This window comes from Colobus angolensis, unplaced genomic scaffold, assembly GCF_000951035.1.
Source record: "Colobus angolensis palliatus isolate OR3802 unplaced genomic scaffold, Cang.pa_1.0 Scaffold222, whole genome shotgun sequence".
In the NCBI taxonomy this organism is placed as follows: Eukaryota; Metazoa; Chordata; class Mammalia; order Primates; family Cercopithecidae; genus Colobus; species Colobus angolensis.
In genome coordinates this window covers 1,015,120-1,039,096 of record NW_012115400.1, presented here as the reverse complement: position 1 = coordinate 1,039,096, position 23,977 = coordinate 1,015,120, and the positions used below count along the sequence as shown (strand labels likewise).

The 23,977-nt window shown below is 42.2% G+C and overlaps 1 protein-coding gene across 1 annotated transcript in view; it reads left to right on the top strand.

The window, feature by feature from the left end:
• Nucleotides 1–14,232, top strand: part of TRIM4 (tripartite motif containing 4) — a 32,051-nt gene extending 17,819 nt beyond the window's left edge. Inside the window, exons 4-6 of the mRNA XM_011943852.1 lie at nt 1,465–1,487; nt 1,749–1,846; nt 12,361–14,232. Coding sequence (XP_011799242.1) covers nt 1,465–1,487; nt 1,749–1,846; nt 12,361–12,944 — 705 coding nt within the window. The 3' untranslated portion in view covers nt 12,945–14,232. The remainder of the gene's footprint in view (nt 1–1,464; nt 1,488–1,748; nt 1,847–12,360) is intronic.
• Nucleotides 14,233–23,977: the final 9,745 nt, after the last annotated feature.

The following is a 23,977-nucleotide window of genomic DNA, read 5'->3' as shown; positions in this document are numbered from 1 at the left end:
TTCTTTTTTTTTTTTCTTTTTTTAGACAGGATCTTGCTTGCTCTGTAACCCAGACTGGAGTGCAGTGGTACCATCTTGGCTTACTGCAACTTCTGCCCCCCAGGTTCAAGCATTTCTTATGCCTCAGCCTCCCGAGTAGCTGGGATTACAGACACCCGCCATCAGGCCTGTCTAATTTTTGTATTTTTAGTAGAGATGGGGTTTCATCTTGTTGGCCAGACTGGTCTTGAACTCCTGACCTCAAGTGATCCCCCAACCTCAGCCTCCCAAAGTGCTGGGATTACAGGCATGAGCCACTGCACCCATCTAGATAAAGCTATTTTCCTGATAACTAGTGAGATTGAGCACTTTTCATGTGGTAATTAACCATTTTCTTTTTTTTAAATGAACAATTTAGGTTTACAGAAAAGTTAAGAAGATGGGACAGAGTTCCCACATACCCCTTCCCCCAGTTTCCCCTATCGTCAGCATCTAGTGTTAATACGGTTCATTTGTTACAATTAATGAACCAGTGATACAGTTTACTAACTAGAGTTCATAGGTTATTTCCATTTCCTCAGTTTTTACCTAGTGTTCATTTTATTTTCCAGAACCGCGCCTAGGATACCAGATGACATTTGGTTGCCATTGTCTCTCCTTAGGTGCCTCTTGGCTGTGACATTTGCTGAGACTTTTCTGGTTTTTGATGATCTTGACAGTTTTGAGGAGTGCTGGTCAGGTATTTTGTAGAATGCCCCCCTGTTGGAATTGGTCTGTTTTTCTCTTGATTAGGCTGAGTTACAAGTTTTTGGAGGAGCTCTATTTTTTAAGTACATGTTTCTGTTGGTTACCTGATATGTTACTTAGAATTTCTGCATCTGTGTCTTTAAGTAAAACGAGTCTATATATTTTTTTTCTACTATTTCATTTCATGGCTTAAGGAACAAGGTTATAATAGTCTCTGAAAAAATCAGTTGGGAAAATTTCTATTTTTCTCTTCTCTGCTACAACTTAGGGTATTTTCAGTTCCGTAAAGTTTAGTAAAATTCACCTGTAGAAAACATTCTTTGGACTTGGACATGATAAAATATCCCTTGCGATTATAATTTAAAAGCCATCTTGTAAAATAATGGGAAAGAGAAGAGCGGAAGCTCAAAGCTGGAGCTGCTGAGGACCTACCAAAAGGCAGGCAAAGGAGCAGGCTCTGTGATTGAGACTAGTTGGGGAGGCCGGCGGGAAGCCAGGAGCCAGTTCATGTCGTGGTGCCAAAGGAGAAAGAGTAGGGGCACGGGCAGCATTGTCGAATAGTGCAGAGGGGCCACATGAAAGAAAGGACCAGATTCTGTCAATCCGTTGGCTTTGGCAGCAGGAGATCATATGTGACATGAGCAAAAGCAGCTGTCAGAAAATACCTGCGCACACAGTTGTGTCCCAGGTCTCCAGGAGAAGGTTCGTAACTTGCTTATGTCTTCCTTCTTTTCACAGAATCCAAAAGAAGTGTTGACCAGGTATGTGCTCCTGTTCTCTTATGGGGACCTGGGTGGCATGGTGAAGATACAGGCTGAGCAGAAGGGAAACAAGGCCTAGGCTCCATAGGTCAGTCTGGGCACACCCTAAGAGGGGGTCTGAGGAAAAATTCTCCCGATTGCTTCTGTGAGGAGGAATGGAAACAAAAGCCATCTGAACTTTGGGCTAAGAACGTTTGACTGGGAGTGGGGGTCTTGGCTACCCTAGTTGTCCCCTAAGAGCAGTCTTCTCTACCTTCTTAGGAGTGAGATCCAGGATATGAATTATTCCCTTGAAGCTGTAAAGGTGAAGACAGTGTGCCAGATACCATTGATGAAGGAAATGCTAAAGCAGTTCCAAGGTGAGCAGAATTTCTAGGAGGACTTGGGGCTCCTTAGAAATCTTTCAAGTAAGAGAATAAAGAGAGAAGTCTGAAGAGGAAAGAGGAAACAGCATGCAGCTAATAGAGTGTCAGGAAAGGTGGTTAATAAGTAGATATATACTTCATTCAAGAAACATTTATTTAACACACCGTTATGAGGTGCTAGTGATACAAAAAGAAAGAGACCTGTTCAGTTCTTCATGAGTTCATAAGCACATTGGAGAGACAGACACACGGCACTCACTGTGATATAGTAGGAGCCAGTGTTTGCTGGCAGGAGGAATAAAATGTTACAGAAGTCCAGAGGAAGGGCTCTGTTGGGGGTGAGATGGGAAAGTTTTCACAGCAGAGGTGACAGTTTTGAGATTTGAGGGATTAGTAGGAGTTTGGCAGGTGGAAAATGGGGATGACTGTTTCACGCAGAGGCAGCAGCATGAGCTAAGGTGTGGAGGAAACGGAGGGGTGGGTATCCAATGAGTCTAAAGAACAAGGTGTATTCTGAGGAAAGATAGAGGTTCAGGTTGAGAAGAAGAGTGTAAGACAGACTGAAAATAAACCCATTGGATCTCCAGGGATGCACCAAGGCATGTACATGCTCTAGAAGCTGTGCTGGCGATTCTCATGTGCACATGTTAGATTAAGAACCAGGTTGTAGGCCAGGCATGGTGGTGCATGCCTGTAATCCCAGCACTTTGGGAGGTCAAGGCAGGTGGATCATTTGAGGTCAGGAGTTCGAGACCAGCCTGCCCAACATGGTGAAACCCTGTCTCTACTAAAATACAAAAATTAGCTGGGCATGGTGGTGTGTACCTGTAATCCCAGCTACTTGGGAGGCTGAGCCAGGAGAATCGCTTGAACCCAGGAGGTGGAGGTTGCAGTGAGCTGAGATTGTATTCACTGCACTCCAGCCTGGGCGATAGAATGAGACTCTGTCTCAAAAAAAAAAAAAAAAAAAAAGAAAAAAAAAAGAATCATGTTGTAGATGTTCACTTCTAGCCAAAATGGAGTAAATAAACAGGAGTTGTTTTCTTGTCTGCAGCAACTAAAATAAAAATAAAACAGGCACAATATGTGAAACAACAGTTTTCAAAGCACCAGACATCAGGCAGTGAAGGACGGTGATTGCTGAGAAACGTGAAACAAATGAGGTCAACCTATGATTGCCCTACCCTCTGCCTGAGGGAGTTTCCAGACCATGTAAGGCTGGGGTAACTGAGATAGAGCCAGGGAGACTTGCTGAGTTGAGGAATAGAGCTGGGAGTTCACGGAGAACAAAGTAGTGAGAGTTCGCAAAGTACTGGGCAGTGTCCTGGAGAGGAGAGAGCCAGACAGAGAGAGAACCCTTGCCATCTGTGGAGGAACTTCCTAGGTGTTCGGCAGAGTTCTGATCAGCACATGCCTGTGAAAATCTACTCAAGGCTGGAGATAGAAGCTTCTAAAACGATGAGAGGGAATGGTTCCTGGTGCTCACACAGGGCCAGGAACAGTGCTGGTTCCTATCAGCCAGACCAGAAAACTCGTAGTTCATGGGCACTGAGTAGCGTACTCAGGAAAATCTTGCCTCATTAGCAGAGAATGTTTAGCCCTTGACTGGATACTGCTCCACACCCACCTTACAAATCATGAAAGCAAGACCCAGAGGGGTCAGACTCTTTCCAAGTAACTTAATTGCATCCCAGGATAAAGCCCTAGAAAATTGGTAGAAATAAACAAAAAAAAAAGCACCTAACAATATAAATTCACAATGTCTGGCATCCAGTCAAATATTATCATGCATGCAAAAAGACAGGAAAGCAGTGACCCATAATGGAGGAAAATGATCAACTGAAACTGACCTAGAATTGACACAGATGTTAGAATAAGCATGGAAGGACATTAAAACATTTATTATAAGTGTATTCTATAAAGAGGTATATAAAGACCAGATCAAAGTTTTAAAGATGAAAAATGTGGTGATTAAGGTGAAGAATGCACTGGATGGGATTAATAGTTGATTAAATATTATAAAAGAAAAAATTGGTGAACTTGAAGACAGCAATGGAAACTACAAAAAATGAAACATACACGGAATAAAAGAATTTACAAGAACACAAAGAGCATCAGTGACCTGTGGGACAACTTTATGCAGCCTTATTATCTGTGGTGATTGGAGTCCCTGAAAGAGAGGAGTGGGGTTGGGGATGGAATAGGAAAACTACTTTAAAAAATAATGACCAAAGATTTTCTGAATATAATAAAAACTAAGTCCACAGATCCAAGATGCTCAACAAACCCTAAATATGAGAAATATGAAGAAAAATACGCCAAGGCTCATCATAACTTGCTTGAAACCAGTGATAAAAAGAAAATCTTAAATGCGACCAGGAGAAAGGACAGTTACTTGCAGTGGAACAAAGGCGAAGTTGACATTACACTTCTCATTGGAAACAATGCAAGTGAGCAAACTCTTTAAAGTCCTGAAAGAAAAGACTGTTAACCTAGAGTTCTAGAACTGGCAAAAAATATCCTTCAGAAACAAAGGTGCAATAAATAAGTTTTGAGATAAACTAAAGCTTAAAAGAGTTTACAGCAGACTGACACTTCAAGAAATGTTAAAGGAAGTCCTTCAGACAGAAGGAAAATGCCAGATGGAAATCACTCTACACAAAGGAATAAAAGAGCACCAGAGATGGTAATGACATGAATAAATAGATATTATTGTCATTATTTATTCCTTTAAAAAGGAATTGCGATGGTAAGTTTATACGTCAACTTGACTGGGCCACAGAGTGCCCAGATATTGGTCAAAAATCATTTTGGGTGTTTTTGTGAGGGTGATTTTGGATAAGATTAGCATTTAAGTCAATAGGCCTGTGTAGATTGCCCTTCATAATGTGGGTGAGCCTCATCTAATCAGCTGAAGGCTTCAATAGAAAAAAAGACTGACCTTTCCCTGAGGAAGATGGAGTTCTACAGCATACTGCCTTGGACTTCACCTGCAGCATTGGCTTTTCCTGCCTAATGGCCTTCAAACTGGAACACTGGCTCTATCTGGGTCTTGAACCTGCTAACTCACACAGCAGATTTGGACTTGTTGGTAGCAATGATCGCATAAGCCAGTTCCTTATATTAAATCTCATACACTGGCTGGGTGTGGTGGCTCACATCTGTAATCCCAGCGCTTTGGGAGGCTGAGTTAGGAGGATTGCTTGAGGCCAGGAGTTCAAGGCCAGCCTGGGCAACATAGACCGTGTCTCTACAAAAAATAAAATAATTAGCTGAGTGTGTGCCTGTAGTCCCAGTTACTTGGGAGGCCACAGCAGGAGGATGGCTTAAGCCCAGGAGGTTGAGGCCGCAGTGAGCTGTGATTGCATCACTGCACTCCTGGGCGACAGCGTAACCCCATCTCAAAAGAAAACCCAGAAAACTGATAGGTGCACACATGCACGTGTGCACGCACCCACCCACCACACACAGACACATACAGACGTATATATCCTTTTGGTTCTGTTCCTTTGGAGAACCCTGACTAATAATAATTGACTATTTCAACAGACAAAAAATGATGTATTTTGGAGTTTATAACATATTTAAAAGTAAAATGCGTTGACAGTGGTGTGAAGATTGGGGGAGGAGAGATGAAAGTGTACTATGATACAGTTCTAATATGTGAAGTGGTGTAATATCACTTGAAGGGTGTATATTTGTGCCAGTCCCCTACTGACTTCATTAAGGATGGCACCATGTCTGAAAGGCCGAAGGAGATCTGGAATAGTGAATGAGACATGGGGTTTATGGAAGACCTACATGCAGGGCAGTCCAGGAATGGCTGGCTGGACAGGAAAATAAACCATTACTATTTGTAAAAAGCATGCAGGTGATACATAGCGTTTTCATTTAGCAATCTCCACCTGGGACCCTCCATTTTACCAAAAAGAAAGGGCCTCGATTCCCTGTATAGCCTCTGCTTGCAAGGAATGGACCAGGAGTTCACATGGCCTTTATAGATAAGGAGTGCATTTCTGGATTGGCCACTCCTGGATTCCTTACCTCAGAACCCTGAACACACAGTCTTCTTAGACCATGGGATTATTCTCAGGGTGTGCTGGAGTTACTGCTGTCAGGTGTGTCTGCCATGCACTGCAGTCCAGCGTACCCTCTAATGGCCCCCACATTCTTATCACGTCATTCTCTGCAACTTCCCCCGGGGCAAGGTATGTGCAGGAGCATTGCTGCCAGATGCTGCAGCAGCTTTAGAAACTACAGCAACAAAAGACAATAACAAGCATAGTCCAATCATACTCTACAGAAAGCTTTTCCAAGCACTTGGAAGTTGGTAAGATAGAGATTCTATAGCTGAAATATGGGTTTCTAGGGTTCACATAGCCCCGGTTATAATGTGAGAGTAATAAGGATATATACACAACATTTGATTTTAATTAATGTGCACCTTCCATCCGGGGCAGCAGTTAAGATATCCAGGACCATGCGATTTTACACAGTTGCCCAGTGAGAAGAGTAATGGCATGGCGCAGGTATCCTTGAAGGCTGCAGCCATATGTTTAGCTAGGTCTCCGACTTGCAGCTGTGTGCCTATTGTTGCCACTTCGGGGCAAAAATGACCAAGGGGTAGAACCACCAGAATGCACACTTCTCGAAGCACCTGGCTTTTACACTCCCAGTTCATAGGAATGGTGTCTCAGTGGGACACAATGTGTCTGGCAGGTGAGGACGACCCCAGGTGCACCTACCAGCCCAATTATAGGGTAAGTAAGGCCAGCTGTGGTTGCCATCTACCCGTAGCCATCCCCAAGGGGAGAGCATGGGCCCCCACATGGAGACAGTCACTGTGCCACCCTAGCCACATATTACTGGCTATTTGAAGGGACTGGTTGCATTGCTGTGGGGGTAGCCATCCATATTATGGGTTTAGCTTGTGACATGTTATTATCATTTCTTTCAGTACGTAAGGGTGCGTGACGTACTACCTGTGTCTGCACTCTTGTCACTCACCCTTGTCCATTGTGTTCAGCATACCCCACAGTTGGGGTAGCATTAACCTTCTCCCATACCAGGTGGAAAATATATCATCTTGTCTCATTGATGGTGGGAAACTCACTGCATAACGTGGTGGTGGTGCTGAAGGGAAGTGGGTGAGGCTCATCGTGCCGACTATAGACATGGCTCCAGGTGCTCAAGTTAGCAGCGTGCATGTGCCATGGCAGGTCCATTGTGGAGGAGAGGGTCAGCTCTCTGCAGACCCAATAGTCTGTTGTGTTCTGGAAAAAGGTCACCATGTGCACCCAGCTGGTGAAGCGGTTTGCTGCACCCTATCTATGGGCAGCAGGTGAGATGTTTAGTGGGTACAAGAAAGGGGAAGCCATTTAGTAAGACACAGGAAGTTGTGTCATTCTGAGAGCACCACCCCTGGCAATGGCCTGGCGCCTGGTTTATAATACCAAGTGAATTGGGCCCTCTGTGATGTTTTGCAAGCGGCCAGAGTAAGACAGTGGGGGGTTATTATAATCTATAAGAGGATGATTGTCTCCTTACACAAGGAAGACTGGGATTCGTTATTTTAGAAGTACAGGGGGTTGGGGAGTAGGATGTAAAATAGGTGTGACCTGTATATCCTATTCTCGGCCGTTCCCCCATGGAGTGCAAGAACCGACCTGAGAAATCTTTTCTTCTTTTTTTTAGTTGCCACATAATAATTGTACATATTTATGAGGTACAGTGTGATGTTTCAATACTTGTATATAATGCGTAATGGTCGAATCAGGGTAATTAGCATATTCATCACCTCAAACATTTATCTGCGTTGGAAACATTCAAAATCCATTTCTACTAACTGGGAGAGTGTAAAGTCCCAGGGAGGGTGGATTGACTCTCTCCCACTCTGTCTGAGCTTATTTCTTGGCTTCGGCAATTTCACAGTGGTATAATCCTGCATTGTGGTGTTCTACCTTCTTTCAGGTGCAGGCAAGTCGTCTAGGGCTACCCGCTGTGGGTGTGGTTGGTCTTCTTTTATCTTGGTGGTGACCATCAGACGTGCTGAGAGGATGGGAACCTCTATGGACTCATCCCATTCCTCATCCTCCTTGCCACTAGATCTCTCCACAGGGTCCCAGGACTTAGGGTCCCAGGACAATTTAGTCATTATAGTTCTAACTCCATGTGGCAGTCAGTGACCCTTCAAACAGGCTACTCAGCAAACCAGTGTCTCCATTTTGTCATCCTGTTCCCACAGGTGGGACAATAAGTTCTCCAACACTTCAGCCTGAGCTAGTATCTCTCTAGTTGCAGCTCATCTTGTAACTGGTGAACCCTTGCCTATGCCACAAGGTCAGCCTTGGGGGCTGCTCTAAGCAGTCAGGAGTGGCCAGCCGACTGCAGCTGCCACAGCTTGGGCATTTGACTTTCCCTTAGTTGGATCTACCCCCTGCAGCAGTTCTTCCAGATCTTTTGGCATTTCGGGGATATCCCCATACACACCTGGTGGGCCCCACCCATCAAGGATAGTGGCTATTGGGCCCCCCATACACATAGACAGCCAGCCCAGGATTTCCCTCGTGGATTTCCCCTCCCCTGATCCCATGGATTTCCCCTCCCCTGATCCCATTGTGGAATTTTCTCCGACCTCCTGCTGGGCTAATTGTTGTGCTAGACCCCTATTGATTTCAGTAGGGATGACACTGTGTCTGAGAGGTGGAGGAAACCTGGAGCCAGTGAATGAGACACAGGGTTTATTGAGGACTTATATGCTGGGTGGTCCAGAAGCAGTGGGCTGGACATGAAAACTAATTACTACTGTTTGTAAAAAGCATGCAGATTATATAGCATTTTCACTTAGCAGCCTCCTACTAACAATCTCCATTTAACCCGGAACAAAGGGCCTTGATCCTCTGTACAGCCTGCATTCCAAGAATGGGCCAGAGGTTCAGATGTTCAGATGTCCTTCCTAGATAAGGAGCAGATCTCTGGGTTGGCCACTCCCACTTTCCTTAGCTTGGAAGTCTGAACACACATTCTACTTAGACCATAGGGTCATTCTCAGGGTATGCTTGAGTTATTGCTGTCAGGCGCATCTGCCATATGATACTATAAACCTTAAACCACTAAAATAAGAGAATTGTAGCTAATCAATAAAGGAAATAAAGTGGAATAAAAAACGATTAATAAAAAATAAGGCAGAAAAAAGAAAAGAGCATATAGGGCAAATAGAAAACAGCAAAATAATAGAAGTCTTATACTAATAATCACATTAACTATAAATGGTCTGAATGCTCTAATCAAAAGGCAGAAGTTGGTTGGATTGGCTAAAAAAAAAAGCAAGACCCAACTGTATACTGGAAAAGAAACACATTAAATATGAAGAACCATATATGTTTAAAGCAAAAGAATGGAAAAAGATATGTTAATAGATCTGGAGGGGGTATATTAGTGTCAAAGATTTCTGAGCAAAGGATATTACCAGAGATAAAGAATGTTATATCCTAATGATAAAGGGGTCGGTTTGTCAAGAGGATGTAAGTTCTAAACATTTATGAACTTAACAGTGCTTCAACTTTATTAAGCAAAAACTAATAGAGTTGCAAGGAGAAATAGACAAATTCACAATTACTTTTGGAGTTTTCAATAACTTCTTTTAGTAATTTTTAGAGTTGGCAGTAAATCAGCAGGGATATAGTAGACTTGAATAACATTATAATCAACCTGATCCCATTATTTATAGAACTGTCTACCCAACAGATATGTACTACATATTTTTTTCAGTGTACGTGAAACGTTTTCCAAGATAGACTAAGCTGGCTGTAAAGCAAGTGTCCAATTCAAAGGATTCAATTCATACAGAGTATGTTCTCTGATCACAATGGAACTGATAGAAATCAGTATTAAAATATCCTTGGACCCCCCCCCCAATGTCAAGAATCTAAATAATAGACTTTTTAGTAACCCTTGAATTAAAGAAGAAATCAAAAGGCAAATTAGGAAGTAGTTTGAATGGAATGAAAAGGAAAAGACCACATACCAGAATTTGTGGGATGCAGCTAAAGCCGTAATTTAAAAAAAGTGTATAGTGCTATATTGGAAAGAAGAAACTTCTCAAATCAGTGACCTCAGCTTCCACCTTAAGACACTAGAGAAAGAGGAATGAGTAAAGCCTAAAGTAAACAGAAGAATGGAAATAATAAAAAATCAGAGCAGAAGTCATTGCAGTAAAATACAGAAACCCAACAGAAACCAATGAAACCAAAAGCTGGTCCTTTGAGAATTTCAGTAAAATTGATATACCTTTAATCAAAATGATCAGAAAAAAAGAAAACACACTCATGTCAGAAACGAGAAATGTGACATCATTACAGATTCTACAGATAATAAAAAGATAATAGAATATTAGGAGCAACTTTTGCCAATAAACTTGACAATACAGATGAAATGGACGAAGTCCTTGAAAGACACAAATTACAAAAGCTGACTCATGAAGATAGAGATAACTGGAATAATCTTGTTTCTATGAAATAAATTGCTATTAGAAACCTTCCAAATGGCGTTCGTTTTTTCTTTTCTTTCTCTCTCTCGCCTTCTTTCTTTCTTTTTTCTTTGTTTTTGACAGTCTTGCTCTGTCACCCAGGCTGGGGTTCAGTGGTGCAATCTCAGCTTACTGCAACCTCCATCTCCCAGGTTCAAGCAATTCTCCTGCCTCAGCCTCCTGAGTAGCTGGGACTACAGGTGCATGCCATCATGCCTGGCTAATTGTTTTTTTCTTTTTTTAGTAGAGATGGGGCTTCACCATGTTGGTCAGGCTGGTCTTGAACTCCTGACCTCATAATCCGCTGCCTCGGCCTCCCAAAGTGTTGGGATTATAGGCGTGAGCCACCGTGCCTGGTCCCCAGATGGCTTTCTTGGTGAAACATTTCACCAAATATTTAAGAAATAAATGCCAATTCTTCAAGAACTCTTACTGAAAATTGATGAAGAGGGAATATTTCCCAATTCTTTCTGTGAGGCCTGTATTACCATGATACCAAAATCTGACAAAGATGTTACAAGAGAAAATAATTATAGATCAGTGTCTCTCATGAACATAGATACCTAAATTCTAAGAAAACTTTAGCAAATTGAATCCAACAAAGGATAATATGGCCGGGCGCGGTGGCTCAAGCCTGTAATCCCAGCACTTTGGGAGGCCGAGACGGGCGGATCACGAGGTCAGGAGATCGAGACCATCCTGGCTAACACGGTGAAACCCCGTCTCTACTAAAAAATACAAAAAACTAGCCGGGCGAGGTGGTGGGTGCCTGTAGTCCCAGCTACTCGGAAGGCTGAGGCAGGAGAATGGCGTAAACCTGGGAGGCGGAGCTTGCAGTGAGCTGAGATCCGGCCACTGCTCTCCAGCCCTGGCGACAGAGCAAGACTCCGTCTCAAAAAAAAAAAAAAAAGGATAATATATATTAATCACAACGAATTTATATATCCTTTGGTATACAAAAAGGATAATGTATAATAATCACAATATATGAGATTTATCCCAGAAAAGCATAGTTGGTTTAATATTTGAAAATTGATGTAATTTATATCATTAAAGTAAAAAAAAAGAAAAAAGGAAAACCATGTGATTGTCTCAGTTGAAGCAGGAAAAGCATTTGTCAAACTCTAGCATACATTCCTGATTTTTTAAAAAAGTCCTCAAACTTAAGAGACATGGAGAGTCGGAGGGAAGGGAATTTGGAGGCAGGGAGGCCAGGGAGGACGTTGTTAACACATTGAGTGATGCTGGAGATTGGAGTAAAAGCAGTGGCAATGGGAGTGGAGGGGAGGAAAAGAATCTGAGTGACAAATTGCAGAGGTAGAATTGATAGGACTTGGTGACTGACTAGCTATTGAGGGTTAGAGGAAAAAGAGTCGCAAATAAAGATTTCACAGCATGATGTTCAGGTGGAGGTGACTCTGACACCTGAGAGAACGTAGAAGGCAAGATGTCTGCATGTGAAGTGGATTAGTCCTGAGAGTATAGAAGGGGGAGTAAGAAAGATAATTAGCTCAGTTTTGAACGATTTGTGGGGAGATTTGTAGAGATGTCCCATAAACAACTGGAACCCCTGAAGAGACCTTGTTTTTCTGTCGTATGTGACATCTGTGTGTATCTAACCAAAGAACCAGCTAGTCAGCAGCTTTGGGTCACCATGTTGGCCAGGCTGATCTCAAACTCGTGACCTCAAGGAATCTCCCCTCCTCAGCCTCCCAAAGTGCTGGGATTACAGGCATGAGTCACTGTGCCCGGCCTAGGGCTTAGTCTTTTAGAGCAGAAGGGAAATGAGGACTTCAGGTTGCTAAAGGCCATGCTGTGGCCTGCTAGGCCTGGCTGAGGATCAGTTGGGCTCCAGTGAGGAGTCATGAGTGTTTGTTAGAAGGAGCAAGATGAAACTGATGCTGGAAAAGATGGGCATTTCTGGGGAAGGGTTGATGATAAGCTGCTGCGCTACTTATCTCAGCTCTCGTTTTCCCCACAGTGGCTGTAAACCTAGCTGAAGACACAGCTCATCCCAAACTCGTGTTCTCCCAGGAAGGGAGATACGTGAAAAATGCAGCATCAGCCAGTTCTTGGCCAGTGTTTTCTACAGCATGGAACTACTTCGCTGGATGGAGAAATCCTCAGAAGACTGCTTATGTAGAGAGATTTCAGCACTTACCCTGTGTCCTGGGAAAAAACGTTTTCACCTCAGGGAAACATTACTGGGAAGTTGAGAGAAGAGATAATCTGGAGGTTGCTGTTGGGGTGTGTCGGGAGGATGTCATGGGAATTACTGATCGTTCAACAATGTCCCCAGATGTGGGCATCTGGGCGATTTATTGGAGTGCTGCTGGCTGTTGGCCCTTGACAGGCTTCCCTGGAACTCCCACCCAGCAAGAGCCAGCTCTCCACCGAGTGGGGGTTTACCTGGATCGTGGGACTGGGAATGTCTCCTTCTACAGTGCTGTGGACGGAGTGCACCTGCACACCTTTTCTTGTTCTTCTGTCTCATGCCTCCGGCCATTTTTTTGGTTGAGTCCATTAGCATCTTTAGTCATTCCACCAGTGACTGACAGGAAATGAGGCTTTTCTTCCCCTGACCAAAACTCCTTCCCTGTAGTCCAGCTCAGGGACACACATCCCCGGGCCCTCTTCTGCCCTTCATGTCTCTGTCCTGGATCGTCCATCTTCTGGGTCTCCCTAATGGAACCATTTGGTATCTACCCTTTGTGTGCTTCACAAGAGGCAGTCCCATGGGAGGTGGTTCTGGCCAATGGAGATGGGACAGGAAATTTTCCAAGGTGCTTTTGGGAAATCTTTTTGTAGGTTTTAAAGAGATGTGCAGGGAAGACATATGGATGTTAGCAGCCATATTGGAACTCAGAACACAGGAATGGTGGAAAGGTAGAAGAAACATAGTTTTTGTTGCCATTGTGAAATTGTTGAAATTTCCTTAATCCTGAGCTTCTTGTTATATGAGATAATTACACCCTTATTGTGTAAGACAATTTTGGTTGTATTTGGTTACTTGCAGCCTGAAGTACCCTAACTGGCACTAAAGGGACATAGTGTGAACATCCCACAGTATAGGCTTATGTCATGTTTGTGAAATTTGACAAAGGCATAGAATCTTTTTCTATCCAGTCAGGCATTGCCTGTTCTTTCCAGTAACTACTGATTCCCTCACTTTTCTGTCTTAGAAAATTGTGGGAATCCCCCCTCACTCTGCCCATGTTGCATTCTCTCTCTTCCCAACCATGTCTCTGCCCTCAGCTATTAACTGTACTGTGTATTTATCAAGTTCTTATATTGTATGTACAGGGTTATTCATGTCATCATGAGAATGTTGGAACGCTTGTTAAGTACTTACCTTTTGCTAGCCTCTTCATATGCTCTTGCATATGATTCTCATCACAACTCGGTGAGATGGAAAGTAAAATCCTATTTGTACAAATGAGAAAATCGAACTCTTCAGAGTAACTAGCTCAGTATTGGCTAACTGGTAAATGGCAGTGTTGGGATTAAAATCCAGATTTGTCTGAGGTGAAAGCCCATGCTCTTATCTACTCTCCATTTATTCGGAAGCATTTATTGGATGTTGATCTTTGTTTCAGGTTTTGATTTTGTTACATGTTTTTTATACTGTGTGTATTTTCCTCACTCTACCCTTTTGCTCTAGATTGTCTGGACTCAGGAGATTGTAGCAGTTACTGGATAGTTATTTTTAAGATAATGATTGCTTTTCTCTGTTTATATAAGTCATGTGTACTCATTGTAGAAAATTTGTAAGATACAAAAAATATAAAAATTAAAGTTATGCACTACTAACATTTTATTTTCTCCCAGATTTTCAATAAAGACATTCAGGCAGAGATTTAACAAGGATTTTATTTTAACTTATATTTTAGTTTAAGGGGAACATGTGCAGGTTTGTTCTGTAGATCAATTGCATGTCACAGGGGTTTGGTGTACATATTATTTCCTTACCCAGCTAATAAGCATAGTACCCAATAGGTACTTTTTTGATACCCCACCCTTCTCCACCCTCTACCCTCAAGCAGTCCCTGGTGTCTGTTGTTCCCTTTTTTGTGTCCATGGGTACTCAATGTTTAGCTCCCCTCATAAGTGAGAACATGTGATGTTTGGTTTTCTGTTCATGTGTTGGTTTGCTTAGGATAATGGCCTCCAACTCCATCCGTGTTGCTGCAAAGACATGATCTCATTCTTTTTTTATGGCTGCATAGTATTCCGTGGTATAGATGTGCTACATTTTCTTTATCCAGTCTATTGTTGATGGGCATTTAGGTTGATTCCATGTCTTTGCTATTGTGAATAGTCATTCAGTGAATATATACATGCATGTCTCTGTGGTTGAATGATGTCTTCGGGTATTGGGCATATACAGAATAATGGGATTGCTGGGTTGAATGGCAGTAGTGAGGATTCTTACACAACTTCCAGCATCTTCCCTAACTCTTCCTCCCCTCTTCCTCTTCTTACACATCAGCCATCTTGGCTTGTCTTCCTGTTCAGCCCCTTCATTCAACAGTTTCTGCTGAGTTCTCAACTTCCCAGGACATTTGCTGTTACAGGTTGAATTATGTTCCCCCAAAAGATATGTTGAAGAGCTACCTGTGAATATGACCTTATTTGGAAATAGGATATTTGCAGATGTAAACAAGGTAAGGTCATTTGGGTGGACTGTAATCCAATATGACTGGTGTCCTTATAAAAAGAAGGAAATGTATGCATATGTTCACACACTCATGCCCACACACACACAGAAAAATGCCAGATGGAAACAACGTGAAAGAGGCTCTGGAAGATGGAGGCAGAGATTGGGCTGGAGTTACGCTGTCACAAGCCAAGGAACCTGGGGCTACCAGAAGCCGGGGGAGGCCAGGAAGAACCTTCCCCTAGAAGCTTTGAAGGGAGCGTGGCCCCATCAATACCTTGATTTCTGATTTCTAGCTGCCAAAACTGAGGTTAGCCAATAAATTTACATTGTTTTAAGCTACCAAGTTTGTTATGGCCACCTTAGAAAATGGTGACTACACTTGCCCATAGGATGTCCTTCAGTGCTTGCCTTACTAATAGCTAATCCTTTGGGAACTCATCAGTACCTTCCCTCCTGTCTTCCTTCTGGCTATTGAAAGGTTGATTGATTCTACTACAAATCCTTGCTCTCTGCCTTCAAGTGGGCCCTTTGAGCTGCATGGTAAACTTTTTTATCACTCGACTTGTTTTTACGTCTGTTGGCAATGATTTCAAACTTTTCCTTTTAAGCCTTCATGAGTCCCCCTTCATACGATTGCAAAGAACTTGCATCTTCAACAGAGAAAAAAAAAAATTCTTTTCCTCTGCCCTTCTTATTCTTCACAGTCCTTCGTCTCTGTGCTTGAGTCTTGATATTGACCCCTCTAGTCTCATCAGGTATGGGATGGGACCTAGGTGTTCATTTTTATTTAAAAAGCTGACCAAAAGAAAAACAAAACAAAACCCCACCCATAAACTTCTTTCCATGCTTCTTGATATACAAACAGGATTGAAAATAAACTGCCAGTTGTAAACTAAAAATCCTAAGCCTCCCGTCTAACTGAATGAACCCCCTCCTGGCTAAGGGGACTCCAGAGAAACCTGCAAAACAAATTTCTGGCCATGATTGACTGAGAAGTTAGACATTCATCAGGTGCATTTCCTCCCTTTTGGAGTTTAGACACAACAACTGCCCAGCATTAAGAGTAAAATAGAGACAACAGGATTAACAAAATGGGCTCTGTGACGATAAGATACCAAATTATAAGAAAGACCTAAGGCCATGACAGACCTTAAGTCACACACCCTTACAGGTCAGTCTGATGCAGTGAATTAGCTAACAGACCTCCTGTCCTTCAGGGATGTCCTAGAAAGGTGCTGTAGTGCTGCAGTTGTCCACTTTGTGGTGGTGCCTGCATATCATGAAGATCTGTCTGCAAGCTGAGGAGCGAGGAAGCCAGTCCAAGTCCCGAAGCTGAAGAACTTGTAGTCTGATGTTGGAGGGCAGGAAGCATTCAGCACAGGAGGATATAGACTGGGAAGCTAAGCCAATTTAGCCTTTTCACATTTTTCTGCCTGCTTTATGTCTTGGCTGCACTGGAAGCTGATTAGATGGTGCCCATCTACATTAAGGGTGGGTGTGCCTTTCCTAGCCCTCTGGCTCAGATGTTAATCTCCTTTTGCAACACCCTCACAGACACACCCAAGATCAATACTTTGCATCCTTCAATCAAGTTGACACTCAGTATTAACCGTCACAATACCCATATATGCAAACACTTCTAGAATTATTTCTGTGTCTACCTATCTATATATTCAGCGAAGCATGAATTAATACTGATGTCTCCAACTCTAATCCAGCTCCATGAGATTCATTCTAGCCTTCCTTCCTTTCTTATCATCTGTAATTTTCTTCTCTGATAGAAACCTGGCTCTCATCATCCACCATCTGTTTATTTATAACCCCTCATACACGCAAAGCAGATTCAGAATTGTTAACCTGTATCCCAGTAAGAAATTTATCAACTGGAGTATAGTGTTTGTGTACAGTTCCTTTTGTTTTTCACCTTACGTTTTCCCATCAAAACAGCATTTTCCAGTTATTCAACTCCTTCCCCTACCACTCCATTCTTCAGTGAGATTGTGTAATAGATTTGTAATATAGTTAGATTCTTCCTCACAGTCTGCATTTCATCCTGGAATTCTTCCAACATCCTGTTTAATTTTTACAATTTTGTGTATATCGAAGTTCACTCCTTGTTGATGTATGGTTCTATGGGTTTTGGCAAATGCGTGAGTTATGTATTTATCACTCCAGTACCAAATAGAATACCAACTGTCATTGCCCTGTGTATCCCCTTTGTAGTCATCCACCTGCCCTCCCAACTCCCAGGTGGGAGGGCAGGTGGATGACTCCCAGTATATTCTGCATGTATTGATATAATCTTGTGGTTTTTGTTTTTGGTTCTGTTTATGTGATGAATTACACTTACTGATTTGTGTATGTTGAACTAGCCTTGCATCCCAGGGGTAAAGCCTACTTGATAGTGGTGGATTACCTTTTTGATATGCTGCTGGATTAGGTTTGCTAGCATTTTGTTTGTTTGTTTGTTTTTTGAGACATCGAGTTTTGCTCTTGTTGCCCAGGCTGGAGTGCAATGGCATGATCTCGCCTCACTGCAACCTCTGCCTCTCGGGTTTGAGTGATTCTCCTGTCTCAGGCTCCCGAGTAGCTGGGATTACAGTCGCCTACCATCACACCCGGCTAATTTTTGTATTTTTAGTAGAGACGGGGTTTCATCATATTGGTCAGGCTAGTCTAAAACTCCTGACCTCATGTGATCCACCTGCTTCGGCCTCCCAAAGTATTGGGATTACAGGTGTGAGCCACCACGCCCAGCCAAGCATTTTGTTGAGAATTTTTCCATCTATTTTTTTTTTTAAGGATATTGACCTGAAGTTTTCTTTTTTTGTTGTGTCTCTGCCATGTTTTTGTATCAGGATGATCCTGACCTCATAGAATGAGGTAGGGAGGAGTCCCTCTCCTTCAGTTTTTTGGATAGTTTCAGCAGGAATGACACTAGCTCTTCTTTATACATCTGGTAGAATTCAGCTGTGAATCCTTCTGATCCTGGGCTTTATCTGGTTGATAGGCTTTTTATTACTAACTCAGTTTTGGAACTTGTTATTGGTATGTTCGGATTTTAAATTTCTTCCTGGTTCAGTCGTGGGAGATTGTATGTTTCCAGGAATTTAGCCACTTTTAGTAGGTTTTCTAGCTTGTGTGCATGGAGGTGTTTGTTATGCTCTGAGGTGTTCTCTTTTTTTTTTTTTTTTAATAATTCTATTGGGTCAGTAGTAATGTCCCCTTGTCATTTCTGATTGTGTTTATTTGGGTCTTCTCTCTTTTTCTTTATTAGTCTATCTAGTGGTCTATCAATCTTATTCTTTCAAATGTCAACTTCTGGTTTCATTGATATTTTGTATATTTTGCACCTGAATTTCATTTAGTTCAGCTCTGATTTTGGTTATTTCTTGTCTCTTGCTGGCTTTGGGTTTGGTTTGCTCTTGTTTTTCTAGTTCCTCAAGGTGTGATATTAGGTTGTTAATTTGAGGTTCTAGCTTTCTGATGTGAGCATTTAGTGCTATGAACTTTCCGCTTAATACAGCTTTGGCCATGTCCCAGAGATTTTGGTATATTATATCTTTGTTCTCACTAGTTTCAAAGAATTTCTTGATTTCTGCCTTAATTTCATTGTTTTCCTAGAAGTCATTCAGTAGCAGGTTGTTTAATTTCCATGTAATTGTTTAGTTTTGAGTGCTATTCTTATTATTGTTTTCTATTTTTATTGTTTTGTGGTCTGAGAGTGTCGTTGGTATTGTTTTGATTTTTTTGAATTTGTGGATAATTGTTTCATGGCTGGTTGGTTGATTTTAGAGTATGTGCCACTGCAGATGATAAGAATGTGTATTATTTTGTTTTTGGAGTGGAAAAAACACAAATAAATGAAAAGACATTCCATGTTAGTGAATTGGAAGAATAATATTGTTAAAATGTTCATATTACCCAAAGCAGCCTACAGATTAAATGCACTATCTATCAAAATCCTGATAGTATTTATTATAGAAATAGAAAAAAATCCTAGAATGCATATGGAACTGCAAAAGGCCTCAAATAGCCAAAGCAATTTTGAGCAAGAAAAACACAGCTGGGGCCATTACAAGTCCTGATTTAATACTATATTTCATAGCTACAATAATCAAAACAGCATGATACCAATATAGGAGTTAAAAAGGAATTATTTAGGCAGTTAGTAAGATAAAAGAATTCTCAGTGGAATTTCCTTTTCCTAAAAAGCAGCCCCCACATCATTTCTTTTCTAACAAAAAGCAACCTGAAAAATCAAGCTGCAAGCATAGATACACAAGCTGGAAGCTTGCATAGGTGAATACTGGCAGCTGTGCCAATAGAAAAGAGATACTTGGAAGCCAGGTACATCCAACATGGAGGTTTTCTCCTCCCTTCTCTTTGTTGCCACATGTGCAAATGTCATGGTGCGGCCGGGTGGCATAATAAAAGATTAGGGTGGGATGGCCAACCTAATCACAGCTATGTAAATGGGACACCTGGTCCAAACAATCCCCTGGGCCCTGTGAAAATCAGACACTGCCTTTCTAAGCCCCTCTATAAAGTCAACTGCATCTCACCCCAAACCTGGAAACCCACTTTGGTTCCCTTCCTCTGCATGAGGAAGCTCTCTCTTCTTTCTTTCGCTATTAAACTTCTGCTGTTAAACCCACTCCTTGTATGTGTCCTCATATTTGATTTCCTTAGCACAAGACAATGAACCTTGGGTATTTCCCCAGACAAATGACGTCGCTTCAATATTGGCATAAAAACATACATATAGACCAAACAGAACAGAATAGGCAGTGCAGAAATAAACCCGTGCATATACAGTCAGCTTATCTTCAACAAGGGTGCCAAGAATGTACAATAAAGACAGGGTAGTCTCTTTTCCATTGTGGCCAACATGGTGAAACCCCGTCTCTACTAAAAATACAAAAATAAGCTGGGCTTGGCGGCATGTGCCTGTAATCTCACCTACTCGGGAGGCTGAGGCAGGAGAATTGCTTGAACCTGGGAAGCGGAGGTTGCAGTGAGCTGAGATCAAGCCATTGCATTCCAGCCTGGCGAAAGAGTGAGACTCCGTCTCAAAACAAAACAACAACAACAACAACAACAAAAAACAAAGGAAAAAAAGGGATAGTCTCTTTAATAACTGGTTTTGGGAAAACTGGATATCCACATGCAAACAAAGAAATTAAACCCTTATCTTACACCATACACAAAAATCAACATAAAATGAATTAAAGACCTAAATGTAGGACCTGAAACCATAAAACTCGAGGAAAACATAAGAGAAAAGCTTCCAGCCATTAGCCTTTATAATGATTTCTTGAGTATGACAACAAAGGAAGGCAACAAAAGGCAAAAACGGGCAAGTGGGATGACATCAAACTCAAAAGCTTCTGCACAGTAAAGAAGCAATAAAAAATAAATAAAAAGCCCAACTATTGAATGAGAGAAATTATTTGCAATCTGTATGAGGTTATTCCTCCATTGCTATAAGAAATACCCAAGGCTGGGTAATTTATAAAGAAAAGAGGTTTAATTGGTGCATGGTTCTGCAGGCTGTACCGGAAGCATGGTGCTTGTATCCGATGATCTTCTTGGGAGGCCTCAGGGAGCTTTTACTCACGGTAGAAGGCAAAGTGAGAGCAGGAGTGAGAGAGAGAGAGAGAGCCACACAATTTTAAACAACCAGCGAATATCAGTGAAGCAAAGCATTTTAGGATTTGAGTTGAGATGGAGAAACAAAGAAGAGGTCAACATATCCCTATAATGGAAAGGAAGAGCAGGGTATGAGAATGATATGGGAGTGCATAAGAAGGGGAGGTAGGGATATGCCACTTTTTTCTATTCCCTCTGTATCTGAAATCTTTTTTTTTTTTTTGGAAATGAAGTTTTACTCTGTCACCCAGGCTGGAGTGCCATGGTGCGATCTCAGCTCACTGCAACCTCCACCTCTTGGGTTCAAGTGATTCTCCTACCTCAGTCTCCTGAGTAGTTTGGACTGTAGATGTGTGCCACCATGCCTGGCTAATTTTTGTATTTTTAGTAGAGTCAGGGTTCTGCCATGTTGGCCAGGCTGGTCTCAAACTTCTGACCTCAAGTAATCCACCCACCTTGATCTCCCAAAGTGCTGGGATTAAAGGTGTGAGTCACTGCACTCGACCTGAAATCTCTTGACATGTTATATTCATGTAGTCTATGAAATTGGAGTACAACCAACAGCTAGGATGGGAACTACCTGTCTCTATTCCTTGACTTCTTTCCTATGATATGGCACATGGAAAACCCTCAAAAGGGTGCTGTGGAAGAGACTAGATATTATTACTCAGACTGTCTTCTCTTTTTTTTTTTTTTTGAGACGGAGTCTCGCTCTGTCACCCCGGCTGGAGTGCAGTGACCGGATCTCAGTTCACTGCAAGCTCCGCCTCCCGGGTTTACGCCATTCTCCTGCCTCAGCCTCCGGAGTAGCTGGGACTACAGGCGCCCGCCACCTCGCCCGGCTAGTTTTTTGTATTTTTTAGTAGAGACGGGGTTTCACCGTGTTAGCCAGGATGGTCTCGATCTCCTGACCTCGTGATCCGCCCAGACTGTCTTCTCAAAAGGGTTGCGTGGAAAGGGGTTACAGAAATCTGGGTTCCCAAATGAAAAACAATCAATGGACTCTAAGGATTGTTTATCTCCACAGTTAATTGGCCCCTGAGGAAAATATTCTGTTATCTTCAGGCTCACTCCACAAAATATCTCATTCTCCTGATCACTTGGAACAAACTCCAAGTAAAGCCCTTTGGGGATGCCTATCTCAGTGCGCACAGCACAGTCTAATTGACATCTTGAGTAATGGTCTCCAGAAGTGATGCAAGATGTGTCTTCTGGGATGGAATCCCCGACGTCATTCTATTTAGTGTCCTCAATTTGCCTCAATAGGTCCTCTGGGTTAGGGGGATGTTTTATTTCTCCCAGATGATGTCCGTTTTTTCTTATGATTGGCTCACATCAGACCAAGAATGTTCTTACTCTAACCCCCATGATTACTATTGAGAAGACATTTATGCAGTCAGAAAGCCAAATTTATATTTTATTAAGTAGGGGAGGAGGTGTAAAGCTTAGAAGAGAGTGCCTTGAGAGATCCAAAACAATGGAAATCCATAACAGATTTTATTTTGACTCTGGGCACATTCACGATTAAACTGGTGTTCAGTTTACCTTCTTAATAAAGTGATATTAATGGAAATTCCTATTGCCCAAACTCTGATATTCGAAGGGAGGGTTGTCTCAAATATACGTATAGAACCAGAGGAAGCATATGTGTGATTCAAAGGCCTGACTAGTAGAGGCTAAAGAAGTTCAGTTGCTTAATCTGTCCTGATGTGTGTTGATGGAGCTCATGATATGAACACACATGTGTCTCATTAGTCCTGGTGATGTTCTGTCATTAGGGTAATTAGTGCAAACAGCAATGACTGCACTGGGGCAATTTCTCCTATGCTGTTCCACCAAAATGTAACGTAAATGGAAATTTCCAGGCTTAGGGAAGGAAGTCTGGTGAGCACCTCAGAAAAGGCTTGTTTTGATCACCAGTAGCCAACACGTGGGTCAGCGTGGACCTCTCTTGCCCTCTGCATTTCACTTCCATGCTTGTCTTCCTATGAGTCTCTGCAGAGGAGATTCCAGGTAAGATAATATTAAGGCTTGAAGTATCTAGGAAACTTTATTAGAAACTAGGGCATTGTCAGCTTATCCCTTAAGTCAGAGGATGACATTTGACCAATCCATGAGGAAAGCTTCTTCAGAAGGCAGAGAAAAAGAAGTCATTTGAAGGCCACAAATCAGAATGAGAAATTATTAGCAAAGTTGCTGAAGGGAGGAAGAGAGACACAGGTCAGATGATGAAAAACTTACACCATGGAGATTTGTACAGAAATATGGACACTAATGTGGAAAGCGATGGAGAAGTATATGGATACTTAAATAAAAGGGAAGTGTGTGGAGATCTCTAATGGGCTGAAGTGATCAGGAGGAGCATGGGAGAAGTTGAGCTTTTAGTTCACCAGAAGCTGAGTATGAAACAACAGTGTGAAGTGACAGCCAGAAAGATGATACTGTAGGTTGCATTAGAAGAGACTTTTTTTTTTTTCCAAATGGAGTTTTGCTCTTGTTGCTCAGGCTAGAGTGTAATGGTGTGATCTTGGCTCACTGCAACCTCTGCCTCCCGGGTTCAAGTGATTCTCCTGCCTCAGCCTCCCTAGTAGCTGCTATTACAGGCATGCACCACCACGCCCGGCTGATTTTGTATTTTTAGTAGAGATGGGGTTTCTCCATGTTGGTCAGGCTGGTCTTGAACTCCTGACCTCAGGTGATCCACTCGCCTCAGCCTCCCAAAATGCCAGGATTACAGGCATGAGCCACCGTGCCTGGCCAGATGTGACTCTTTCTGAGTTCTTCACTTTAAAAAGTAAATAGATACTCTGCACTGCATGAAAGTCTAGAAAGACATTTAGGAGAAAAAACACAAAAAGAAAAGGGTGGTGGATATTTGAGGGATCAATTAAGGTTACTTTATTTTAAAAAAATTAAACTTTAAGTTCTAGGGTACATGTGCACAACGTGCAGGTTTGTTATATATGTATACATGTGCCATGTTGATGTGCTGCACCCATTAACTTGTCATTTACACTAAGTATATCTCCTAATGCTATCCCTCCCCACTCCCCCCCACCCCACGACAGGCCCCAGTGTGTAATGTTCCCCACTCTGTGTCCAAGTGTTCTCATTGTTCAATTCTCACCTATGAGTGAGAACATGTGGTGTTTGGTTTTCTGTCCTTGTAATAGTTTGCTTAGAATGATGGTTTCCAGCTTCATCCATGTCCCTACAAAGGACATGAACTCATCCTTTTTTATGGCTGCGTAGTATTCCATGGTGTATATGTGCCACATTTTCTTAA